The following is a 12,635-nucleotide window of genomic DNA, read 5'->3' as shown; positions in this document are numbered from 1 at the left end:
ATGTCAGCCCCACAGAAAGAGCAGACTGACCGCTTCTCATTCTTTCACAGTTTTTTACCTGAGGACCAACCACTCTAACTCTGTGTTCAGCTAGCTCCTAGTGGTGCGTTGCTGTTCCTTCAACAAAGGATAACAAGAGAATTAAGCAAATTTGATAACTACAAAGACAAAACCAAACTTTTCAGAAATACTGAAGCTATATAAAAGTCCGGTGTGTTTGTTGTGTTTATGCACAGAACTCGCTAAAGTAAAATGTTGCAAAACAAGTGTCCGTTTGTGGACCGGCTCTGCAAGTCTTGCACCTGCTCTGTAAACAAATAAAAAGGGCAGCATAGGCTGAGGTTGCCGGTCACAGCTTATTGCACAGGACACAGAAGGGCAGGCTGTCTGGGTGTGGGTTTGACACAGGATTTGCATCAAATAGAACATTGGAATGCCTGAAATAACAACATGTAAATAGTAAGAGTTTTGGGAACTAGGGAGGCCACCTCGGCCAGGTTTTTCTGGACACTTATGAGTTACACATGCTGCAGGGTAAGCAGGGCGGGACATGTATTGTGCCTCTGGACATCACATGACTAGTGCTGATGAACAGCACAATTCATGTTCCTCCCTGCACACCCTGTAGCATGTGTAACTCATAATTGCCCAGGAAAACATGCCCGAGGTGGCAACCGCAGATCAAGCAAAGGGTTTGCTCCTGAAATACCAACACAACATGTGTTATTGATGATTACACTTATTCTCAATAAGGTTTTGTTCAATAGGTTAATATATGCCTCTTTAATCTCTTCACTACCTTATTAAAAGTATTTTTTCTTTCTTACAAATAAGCAATCACATTTTAAAATGCGGTAAAATGATGCTTTTTTCTTTCTCTGCAAAAAAAACCTGTGTTTGTGAGTGTTGTTTTCCACCAACAGGGATATGAGAGTTGGCCTTACCAGCCAATGAGCATCTGTCTCGCAGGCTATCTGTGCACAACCAATAACTTTTTGTTAAAGTAACATAAAACTGAATAGCAAAATGCTGTGATACAGCTGAGCATTTTCTTATTGGAGTATTGCTTACCTATGTGTTTAAGCCCCCCCAAAGGAGTTAAACACAGATACCTATTTTTAGCTCCAGACAGGAAATGAACTATTAATCCGTGGCCAATCAGACGTGGCATATGTCCGTAGCAGCCAATCTCTGTCAGTCTTCAAGTCAAGATCATCAGTGTTATCCTGGAGATGACTATAACAATATGTTTCAACCCTTTGCACTTGTTAAACACATAGGTATAGACAGCAATAGTGCAATAAGAAAATACACTAAAGTATTTTCTTATTGCAGATTGAAATCTTTTCAACAGAAAATTAATATTTCAAAATAAAAATTCAGAACTATTTTTTAATCAAAAACCAACTTTTAAAGTGAGCGATTTAGTAAGTATGATAGAAACTTTTTTGTGTTAGATGTACACATAGCTACAAAAAAGTCATTGGCAGACAAGGGGTTAAGCTAAAAATACAAAATACACGGAAATACGCAGATGGTCACGGCCTTTTATACTAAAGTTTACCTGTAACACAATTTTTTCATAAGCATTAATCTTATTGTGGAAACTGCAGACAAATGAAAATGATCAGAAACCAAAATTGCCCCATAATGATAGAAAGTTAAATACAGTGAGCAGAACTTACTCGATCTTACGTCGTTCTTTTTTCTCGAATATCTCATTCAGGTTGATACAAACTTGCCCCAGGAACTTATCGAGGCCCACCAGCGACCTGTGCATAACCGTCAGCTGCAGCTGGTACTGCTCCGTATTATCCTGTACCAACAGGCCTGGCAGTTCAAAGGACGCCTCTTCCTTCCAGACCGGGTTAAGACTTTTTTCCACAACAGATGTAGAATACTTTTCCTTGCCCAGCTGGATGATGGTATAAGTGTCATTGGTACCATGCTTGCCTTTAGGATGGAGGTCCCTGGCTTCCAACACTGTCACCTGGACATCAGTCGGAAGCCACTTCTGCCCAAAATCTTCCAACATATTTGCAGTTTTGAAAATAACGTTTTCGCCTCTCTCACTCAGCCCTGTTCACGTAAACGTTTTTAGCTCAGCCGCCTGCCAGGTACTCATCAGTATTTAGTCATTTTGTGCAATAAATCTAAATGAGATCAGCAACATTACCTCCCATCATATGTGTACTCGTTAGAGCTCTGATTTGTGCCACACTGATTAGACAATCTGCGTTGGTTTCATTTAAATAGCTGCATCCCAGGATCCATAGGAACAGGTGTCAGGAAGCTGAGGGAGGTTGCTACAATGTAGCTGCAGGAGGAAAAGCATCTTCTCGTGCATGGCAGATCCCTAATAACAAAGCACATACAATCAGACATGAATTAGTTAATTAGGCTGGCAACATCTCACCCAGCTGTCAGCAGCCACTGTGTCCTGAACAAAGGTTTAGCAGTGCAGCATGGGATCAGTCACTGTCACCAGCAAATCAATTCATTCTGCAATAATAAGGTGACTCCTGTCGCAAAGGGCTGCAATACACTTCCTGGTTTCCCATGAATCTAAAGCATTGACACAGAATACAAGCCTTTGCTTGATTGGCTTTAACGTGCAGCTTCCAGAATAGTCATGTCCACCTCTCCCTTATTGGCTGGATCTATTTCCATCAGCAAACCTGATTTTTTTTTTTTTTTTTTGCTTGTCTGTCATCTCCCAGGAATCTCTGCATGTGATTGGTCTGAGCCAATCCGGGTTAGCTTTGCTGACAGGAATGCTGTTTGCATTCCAGACTATATTACATTGCAACACAGATGATGAATAGATTTTAAGACACTTCATAGCAATAATTTAACCTGTTGGATGCCTAGCAATGTCTTGCAGCCGTCTTTGGCATCCAAGGATTAAAAATGAATTAAAAAATAAGTCTCTCCTTTTGATATCAAGTAACTGTTGGTATAGATTTATATGTAGAAATATTATTAAAGATTTTGGTGATTGTCCATATAAATTTAAAGGGACACTGTACCCAAAATTTTTCTTTCATGATTCAGATTGAGCATGAAATTTTAAGCAACTTTCTAATTTACTCCTATTATCAAATTTTCTTCATTCTCTTGGTATCTTTATTTGAAATGCAAGAATGTAAGTTTAGATGCCGGCCCATTTTTGGTGAGCAACCTGGGTTGTCCTTGCTGATTGGTGGATACATTCATCCACCAATAAAAAAGTGCTGTCCAGAGTACTGAAACCAAAAAAAGCTTAAATGCATTCTTTTTCAAATAATGATAGCAAGAGAACGAAGAAAAATTGATATTAGGAGTAAATTAGAAAGTTGCTTAAAATTGCATGCTCTTTCTGAATTACAAAAGAAAAAATTTGGGTACAGTGTCCCTTTAACCAGCAATGTCTTGGTTAGTTATTATTGTTATTTCTTTATTTGAAAAATGCAGTCAAATTCTGAAGTACTCACAACATAATCTGCATCTAACAGATAATATTTGAAAATGTATTTTATTTAAAAAAAAAAACATGTTATTAAAACAATGCTTTATTTGTATCCTTGTTCAGATGTATTGCTGTCCACCAATAGAGTTTTGGGAATTGTCCTAATCAGCCAGTAATTGATGTTTTAGTATCGGTTTGGCACAAACATGCATTGCTGTTGTTTCTTTATCTGAACAACATTTACATTAACTTTTCCCTTGAGCAGATTTTGTAATCATTTTTATCGCTGTTCTTTTGCTGCTCGGATATAAAGTATTTTAGTTTAAAGTCCTGTTATGTTCCAAATTGTAAACAATAAATACAGCTATGTAAGTAAGAGATCTCTGGGCCCTTAGGTAAAGAGTAATGGAACTCTACAATTACATGACCCCATTCAGCAACAGTATATATATATATATATAAATGTTATTTTGTAAGCTGCTCCGGATCCCTTGCAGGGCAGGTTCAGGTTGTGCCTCCTGCAATGTAAGAAGCAGCAGCCATTAGAGGAGAAATCACATAGAGCTTGCTCGCTACTGGTGATTGACAGCCCCTTCTCTCATGGGATCTCTCACGAGAGAGAAGGGGCGAGCTTTAAATGCTCACTTCTATTTTCAAATGTGCTTTGTTCTCTTGGTATCCCTTGTTGAAAAAGAAAACGCACATATCCTACACTAGGGGGAAGTAGCTGCTGATTGGTACCTGCACACATTTGTCTCTTGTGATTGGCTAACTAGATGTCTTCATCTAGCTGCGGTAGTGCAATGCTGTTCCTTCAACAAAGGCTAACAAGAGAATGAAGCAAATATGGTAATAGAAGCAAATTGGAAAGTTGTTTCAAATTGTATGTTCTATCCGAATCATGAAAGAAAATGTTGGAGTTTCCTGTCCCTTTAAGTTTTGCTTTTCATGTGTGGAATAGAATGTTTAGTAAAATGCAGCATGAAAAACAGCAATGACAGGGGGATTAAAGGGTCATTATAGTGAAAATATGACATTCTCTCATTCATTAGAGCAGGGTTCTTCAAACCATGGGTCGGGACTCATTAATGGGTTGCAACACCGTGTTTACTGGGTTGCAACTTGTGTGTGTATTGTAGGAGAGTGTGTGGTGTGAGTGTAATATGAGAGTGTTTGTGTGTTGTATGAGTGTGTATTGTATGAAAGTGTGTGTGTGTGTGTTGTATAAAAGTGGGTGTGTTGTATGAGAGTGTGTGGTCTGTGTGTTGTATGAGAGTGTGTGGTGTGTGTGTTGTATGAGAGTGTGTGGTCTGTGTGTTGTATGAGAGTGTGTGGTCTGTGTGTGTTGTATGAGAGTGTGTGTGGTGTGTGTGTGTTTTATGAGAGTGTGTGTGGTGTGTGTATGTGTTGTATGAGTGTGTGTGGTGTGTGTTGTATGAGAGTGTGTGTGGTCTGTGTGTGTTTTATGAGAGTGTGTGTGGTGTGTGTATGTGTTGTATGAGTGTGTGTGGTGTGTGTTGTATGAGTTTGTGTGGTGTGGTGTGTGTGTTGTATGAGAGTGTGTCTTGTGTTTGTGTTGTATGAAAGTGTGTGTGTGTTGTATGAGAGTGTGTCTTTTGTGTGTGTTGTATGATTGTGTGTGTGTTATTACCCTTTACAACACTTTCAAGTTAAACTACAATCAGGAATAAAGAACAAACATATTTTACTCACTTTGCCAAAAATTGCAGCTATCTTGCATATTATTCAGAAGTGTTCAGACTATGGGGCCTATTTAAGAACGTGGAGCGGACATGATCTGATATTGCGGATCATGTCCGCTGCACATCGATAAATGCCGACAGCATACGCTCTCAGCATTTATCATTGCACCAGCAGTTCTTGTGAACTGCTGGTGCAATACCGCCCCCTGCAGATTCGTGTCCAAGGGGGTGTCAATCAACCCCATCATATTGGATCGGGATGATTTCTGGCGATGAAGGCTCGCCAGAAACACGGTGCATCGAGCTCCATACGGAGTTTGATAAATAGGCCCCCAAGCATAAAAATAGGGTCGTGAAGGTATATGGTATCATTGCACTGGGTCTTGAGAAAAAAAGTTTGAAGAACCTTGCATTAGAGCATGTTATTTTGTCATTACCAACCCTGCCAATATATGTGTTTAACTCCCACTGAAAGGGGGTTAAACACACCTGTAAGTACCGCTCACGAATGAGAGCATGTAATGTTTTTCACTATAATGCCCTTTTATAGGTATATGGGGCCAAAACAAACCCATAAAACAAAGTTTTGGCAATCAGTAAGCTTACATTGTTTGGGGCTGAGGCAGATAGCACAGTCATTTTGGAAATTGAACAACTGTTCTTAAATCCGGTATATCCTATCATCTGTTAAATATTTCCCATTATCCAAATATTTCATTTTTTCTCTTGTTATACAAAAATGTAAATACATCATCCACAAGTATTTAAAGACACAAAAATTGTCTATGTAAAATGTTCTATAATCTTAAAGGGATACTGAACCCAATTTTTTATTCTTTTGTGATTCAGATAGAGCATGCCATTTTAAAACAACTAATTTACTCCTATTATCAATTTTTCTTAATTCTCTTGGTATCTTTATTTAAAAAAGCAGGAATGCAAGCTTATGAGCCGGCCCATCTTTGATTTAGCACCTGCGTAGCATTAAAATGTAGCCACCAATCAGCAAGCGCTACCCAGGGTGCTAAACCAAAATTAGACTGGCTCCTTAGCTTACATTTCTGCTTTTTCAAATAAAGATACCAAGAGAACGAAGAAAATGTGATAATAGGAGTAAATTAGAAAGTTACTTAAAATTGAATGCTTTACCTGAATCATGAAATAAAAAGATTTGCGTTCATTATCCCTTTAAAATTAAAGGGACACTCAAGTCAAAATTAAACTTTTATGATTCAGATGGAGCACACAATTTTAATCAACTTTCCAATTTACTTCCATTAACAAAATGTGCAAAGTCTTTTTAGATTTACACTTTTTAAAGCATTGGCTCATCAGAATGTATGTATATGCATTTGTGATTGGCTGATGGCTGTCACATGATACAGGAGGAGTTGAAATAAACATAACTTTGAAATTTGTCAGAAAAAAAGCTACTACTCATAAGAAGTTCAGACTAAGTGCTACTGCATTATTGATTATGCAAATCTAAAACAGACTGTATAGCAAAAAATATTCTTTGAATGTAATCTGAAGAGTTTTTTTTTTTCAAATAAATATTTTACACAAAAAAATAAAAAAACAAGTCGTGCTGCAGCCTGCAGGCAGTAATGATAAGGAATAAAACAGTGGATACAGTATAGTCCCCTTACTGTAGTAGGTGTATTTAGTCACTCCGTTTTTATAAAGAGTGGAGTATTACAAAAAAGGTTACACATTACTAAGTAATGTTACACAGTTATATGTTCCTGATAAGAGGTATTAGTCCATGTATTTCCAATAGAGAGCCACGTGTGCTGGTTTTCACTTCCTGGGCCCCAAGAGTAAGGTAGAAATAGGCCCTGTTGAATGTATTATCCTGAAAGTCTGTGTTCCAGGTGTATTATTATCGGTTATTTGTAGAGCACCAACAGATCCCGCAGCGCTAAGGGTAGTGTAGAAACCTCTAAAAAAAGTTGATAAATGGTAGTGCTGCACCTCAGAATAGATGTTCCAATGGCACTTAAAGTGAAAGTCAATTTTGATGAATAAGTGCCCGGTTTTTAATAATCCTATTAAAAACAAGGGCACTTTAATTAATCAAAATTGACATTTCACTGTTTTCTTCAAAAACTTACCTTTTAATCCTGACAGCCGCTGCAGCACTTCCTCCGCCCGTCGCACTCGCAAGCCCTCTTTGCAGGTCCAAAATGACGAATCCGGCTTCCTCCAATCACGGCGTTGCATCAGGCCATGATCCCCCCCGTGGGGGAAAGCCATGATTGGAGAAAGACGGATTCGTCATTTCTGACGTAAGAAGAGGCTTCCGACGGCCGGGGGAATCGCTGGAGCGGCTTTTAGGATTAAAAGGTAAGTTTTTGAAGAAAAGGAGTGAAATGTCAATTTTTATTGAATTAAAGTGCCCTTGTTTTTAATAGGTTTATTAAAAAACGGGCACTTATTCATCCAAATTGACCTTCACTTTAAAGCATCTATAGCAAAAGAGGAAGAAGCACAGAGCTGAATCAAGTGCAGAGTAAACCATTTTATTTGAGCCCCACAGTGTATGACAGCTGGCATGAGAACCTAGCGCAGCGAAGGGGGTAAGTAGCGCAGCGATGGGTAGCAAAGTGTTAATACATATGTAAATTCGTATATACATATATATGTATGTGTTTATATGTGTATGCACACATATTAGGAATTCGCAAACAAAAGAAGATCTCCATCCTTCATAAAAACAAAGTCTTTATTTGATCCAAATTAAAATCCATATGGAAAGTAACATGTAAAGGAGTAGGTGGTGTAGTGAGAACAGGCTTACGTGTTTACTACACCATTCACATTTAAATACCATGTAGTATTATCCTATTGGCTAAACAATTAAAAACACACCTTCATCCAGTTTAAAGCTACTTGCCTGTCTATATGTGCCCTTATGCTTCAGAGATCTTATGTGTTCGTTAAAATATCAGTTTTGCTTCATTAACATAATCCATCCTAGAACATTGAAAAATATTATCTTTAACCTATTTTTCAATATATTATAGTTTACAAGCACACTTATTGAAAAAAGATTTTGGATATAATATTGTAACAAATATATACTGTGTATATTAAAGGAGCACTGAACCCAAATTTTTTATTTCTCGATTCAGATAGAGCATGCAATTTTAAGCAACTTTCCAATTTACTCCTATTATGACATTTTCTTCATTCTCTTGGTATCTTTATTTGAAAAGCAAGAATGTAAGTTTAGATGCCAGCCCATTTTTGGTGAACAACCTGGGTTATTCTTGCTGATTGGTGGATAAATTCAACAACCAATAAACAAGTGGTGTCCAGAGTACTGAACCAAATAAAGATAGCAAGAGAATGAAGAAAAATTAATAATAGGAGTAAATTAGAAAGTTGCTTAAAGTTGCACGCTCTATCTGAATAACGAAAGAAAAAATTTGGGTTCGGTGTCCCTTTAAGTTGCTCAAACTAGTATCTCTTTTTATATCTCGTTACCCAACTTCTTTATTACATCCTATGATTTATGTAACACAGTGCTACTTTTCAATAGTTTAAATGGGAAGAGTTATTGGAAACTTGTATAAAGGGTGCTTTATCTGATTATGACTTAATATATTACACCCTTTAACCCAGAAGCCTATATTATAAAACAATCACTTCCAGTAGTTTATCAGATCATAGTCCGAGTTCAATCCATGAGGGACCCTGGTTTTAAGTTTGAAGACCCAATACATTTTTCTCTTACACAGCAGTTTGTACCGGTCTCCGCCCCTCTTGGGCACATCTACCCTCTCTATTGCACACCATCTAAAAGAAATTAGAGACCTATTATGATGTCTTGCAAAATGTTGCACTAGTGGGGTAGAAATATTACCAGCACCTATGGTAGAGAAATGCTCTCTTATTCTTGAATTGATGTATCTGGTGGTTAGCCCAATGTACTGGATCTTACATTCTTCACAGCATGTGAGATAAACCACATAGGTGGAATTACAGTTTAAACCACTACCTGTATCAAATTTTTAGTTGGTCGCATATGAAGTGATCACGGCATAATCGCATGGTTTAAACATAGTATGTCCACACCTGCACATAACCTTGTGGCGTAACCATGATGTATTCGTTGCTGATGAGGGGAGTTGTGATGGGATATACACACATATAAACACATAACTATATAGGCATATAAGCATATCCCAAAGACCGCAATGTAAAGGCACTTTTCAAAGCCTTTTTTTTCTAACACCCCTCACCCGCCAAACTTTAACCCCTAAAAACTGCCTAAAATAAAAAAATACAATATTCTTTATTTCGGGGTCAACTGGGGGAGATTCTGAAAATGAACCCAAGATCTTATCTCTGATTAATTTTGTGAGCGCTAATTGCTACAGCGAGCTCACCGTAGCAATAACTAGCCACTGGTTATTTATCCTGCGCCTGTAAACGGATAAATTTGCCCATTTACAGGTGCGCAATAAGTTAGCGCTTCACTTGTAATCTAGCCCTATATGTTTTATTGATACACTTGTTTTATTGTTATCTTGTGAGTAGCTGTCAGACACTGTGAGGCTAAAATAAATTTGTTTACTCTGGACTTGATTTGGTTCTGCGCTTCTCTTCTTTCTCTATTGCTTTAAATAAATATTTTTATCAGAATTAGTTTTTTGTAGAATATATTTTTAACGGATTTAAAGAGACAATAAAGTCAAACATAAACGTTTGTGTTTCAGGCAGAGCATTCCATTGTAAACAACTTTCTAATTTACTTCTATCATCAAATTTGCTTTGTAGTCTTTGTATCCTTTGTTGAAAAGCAGATCTAAGTAGTCTAAGGAGAAGCAATGCATTACTGTGAGCTAGCTGCTGATTGGTGGATACACTCATAAATCCCACTTGTCATTGGCTCATCCAATGTTTTCAGCTAACTCCTAGTAGTGCATAGTTGTTTTTGAGCCTACCTAATTTTACTTTTCAACAAAGGATACCAAGAGTACAAAGCCAATATGATAGAAGTAAAATGGAGACTTGTTTAAAACTGTATGCTCTATCTGAATCATGGAACTTTAATTTTGACTTTAAGTTTGTCTGCAAGTTAAGTAAACAACAGTAGATTCATTAAAACATTAGGTTGAAAAAATGTTGTTTTCTCTCTAAATCAGAGCTTTCCAAACTTTTCATGTTGGTGACACACTTTGTAGACCTACATAATTTCGCGACACAGTAATTCAGTTGTACTAGCAAAAAGGAGGTTAAACTAACTTGTTTAAAAAGATACGGACACATACATAAATTATATAATAACAAAATGCATTTACAAGTAACAGTATGTATGTGCAAGAATTAAAAAAAGTTTAATAACACCAATAGCTACTTACTATTTTAATGGGATGTATGAGGTTGATGGGATGAACATAGTTTCGGAATATTTGGTGTAATATTAGATAAAGACACTCATATTTCATCATCAAGCATTTTTAAGCTTCCACTTCCTATCCATATATCAAGAGCAGGAGAAGCAAGGCACTACTGGGAGCTAGTTGCAAAAAAATCCCACTGATTTCAGCTCAGCATTTAAGCTGCCACTCTCAGAGCTCTGTGAGTCCGACTGACTACTTCCCGCGCTGCAAACACACGGCTGTCCCACTCACTGGCTACACTTGCAGTCAGGAGCCAATTAAGGAGACTGCACGTGCAATCAGGAGCCAATGTGCCGCCAAATCTGCCAATGGTAATAGTTTCAGTTCCCATTGAGCTGTGCCAATTGGTTAAGATGATCTGTGACCCACTAGGTATCAATCACGTGTCAACCATGTGATATGCGTAGCAGGCAGGCGGAAAGTCAGAAACCAAAAAACTATTTAAAAAAAAATAATTTCAATTTTAAAAAAATTGTGCTGAAGCAGGGACACACCTACACACTGCTGCCGACACACTAGTGTGTCCCGACACACAGTTTGGAAAGCTCTGCTCTAAATGTTATAATATAATATGAGATCAAATGACTAAGAGACTGTTGTCATTTACATTAATGCTGCTAATCTGCTTATGGCTCCTCCTCTGTTGTGATGGTGACCAGGAACAAACACAAGGTAATAGGAAGCACTTTCTGTAAACTCCTGGCTGTGATTTCATGCTATGAACCTGTTGCAAAGTAAGTTTTAGCTTAAATTTGGTTGCATTTCTAGAATATTTAATAAATGTGAGCCCACAATTTCTTGAGCAAAATTTTAAAACCCCTATTGTACAGTTGTATGCACTAATTGTTTGACCCCTTAAGGGCCAGGAATAGATTTATTATAAAGTATTGTTACATCATTCGATGCACCCAAACCATATATTTTAAAATGTGAAATTTTGTTAAAAAATACACACAATTATTGTATGCTTTTCATAAATGAAGGCCAAGTTGGAATATATATATATATAGGGCTTTTTTGTGGTGGTACTCACTGGTACTGAGTACTCCAACCTCTGCCAACTCATAACAGGTAAAATTTGTAGTTTTCACAAGAGGGGCTGCTAAGTACATCAGACATTCTGAATAATGTTGTTCCTTTGCTTTTCTCAAAGTTACTGAGCAGATTATATAAATCAATAATCACTGAGTACTGGCACCTTTTCTTGTACAAAAAAGCACTGTATATATATATATATATATATATAAATAGGGCTTTTTTGTGGTGGTGCTCACTGGTACTGAGTACTCCAACCTCTGCCAACTCATAACAGGTAAAATTTGTAATCATCATGTAAATATTATAGTTTTCACAAGAAGGGCTGCTAAGTACATCATACATTTTAAATAATGTTGTTCCTTTCTAAGTCGTCCACTGCAATTTCTAGGTCTTCCGGAACCACCGGACCACTTGAAATTTCAAGCCCTGTATAAATGTAGTGTTATATTAATTATAAAGACTGATGAGTGACTCTAATTTCAGTGTCTGGTTTATATATACATATATATATATACACATAAACACATACATACAAAGACAGACAGAGAGAAAGATAGATAGATAGATAGATAGATAGATAGATAGATAGATAGATAGATAGAAAGATAAATAAATATATATATAGATAAATCTTTAAAATATGGGTGGCTCAGTGGTGGACCATAAATCCATTCTGTCAAGCCCAAGCCAAATTATGGCCCTGGGGCCTTGGGCTGGACAGGTCTGCTTTATAAAATTGAATTTTTTTAATGTACAACCCGCTGTGCTCATACTCACATCATAAACAGACATCTGACTGTATTTTAGGGATAAGAGATATTGGAGAGATAAAAGAGGCCTCTCTGCACAAGTATTCAGAAGATAAACACACCAATTTCTCACGTTCCTTTAGTAATGTCTATGAAACTCACCAGCTTCTGTGAACTACAGCAGCTGCTTCATTTTAAATTACAGACAAAAAAAGGCTGAAAACAGCACAGCGCATTAACTGGTACTTAACTCATACAGTATGGCACAGGAGAGCCCTGATCTATT

The 12,635-nt window shown here is 37.3% G+C and overlaps 1 protein-coding gene across 2 annotated transcripts in view; it reads right to left on the bottom strand.

Moving 5' to 3' along the window:
* Positions 1-2,633, bottom strand: part of RAB11FIP2 (RAB11 family interacting protein 2) — a 110,211-nt gene extending 107,578 nt beyond the window's left edge. The window contains exon 1 of one of the 2 annotated variants that reach the window (XM_053692677.1): positions 1,686-2,633. In XM_053692677.1, coding sequence (XP_053548652.1) covers positions 1,686-2,035 — 350 coding nt within the window. In that variant the 5' untranslated portion in view covers positions 2,036-2,633. The remainder of the gene's footprint in view (positions 1-1,685) is intronic. The other variant, XM_053692676.1, reaches the window with a different exon arrangement.
* Between the last annotated feature and the right edge of the window lie 10,002 nt (positions 2,634-12,635).

The sequence above is a fragment of the Bombina bombina genome, chromosome 9 (assembly GCF_027579735.1).
Source record: "Bombina bombina isolate aBomBom1 chromosome 9, aBomBom1.pri, whole genome shotgun sequence".
Classification (NCBI taxonomy): Eukaryota; Metazoa; Chordata; class Amphibia; order Anura; family Bombinatoridae; genus Bombina; species Bombina bombina.
Note: the sequence above shows the minus strand (reverse complement) of the source record. Positions and strands in the feature narration are given on the sequence as shown.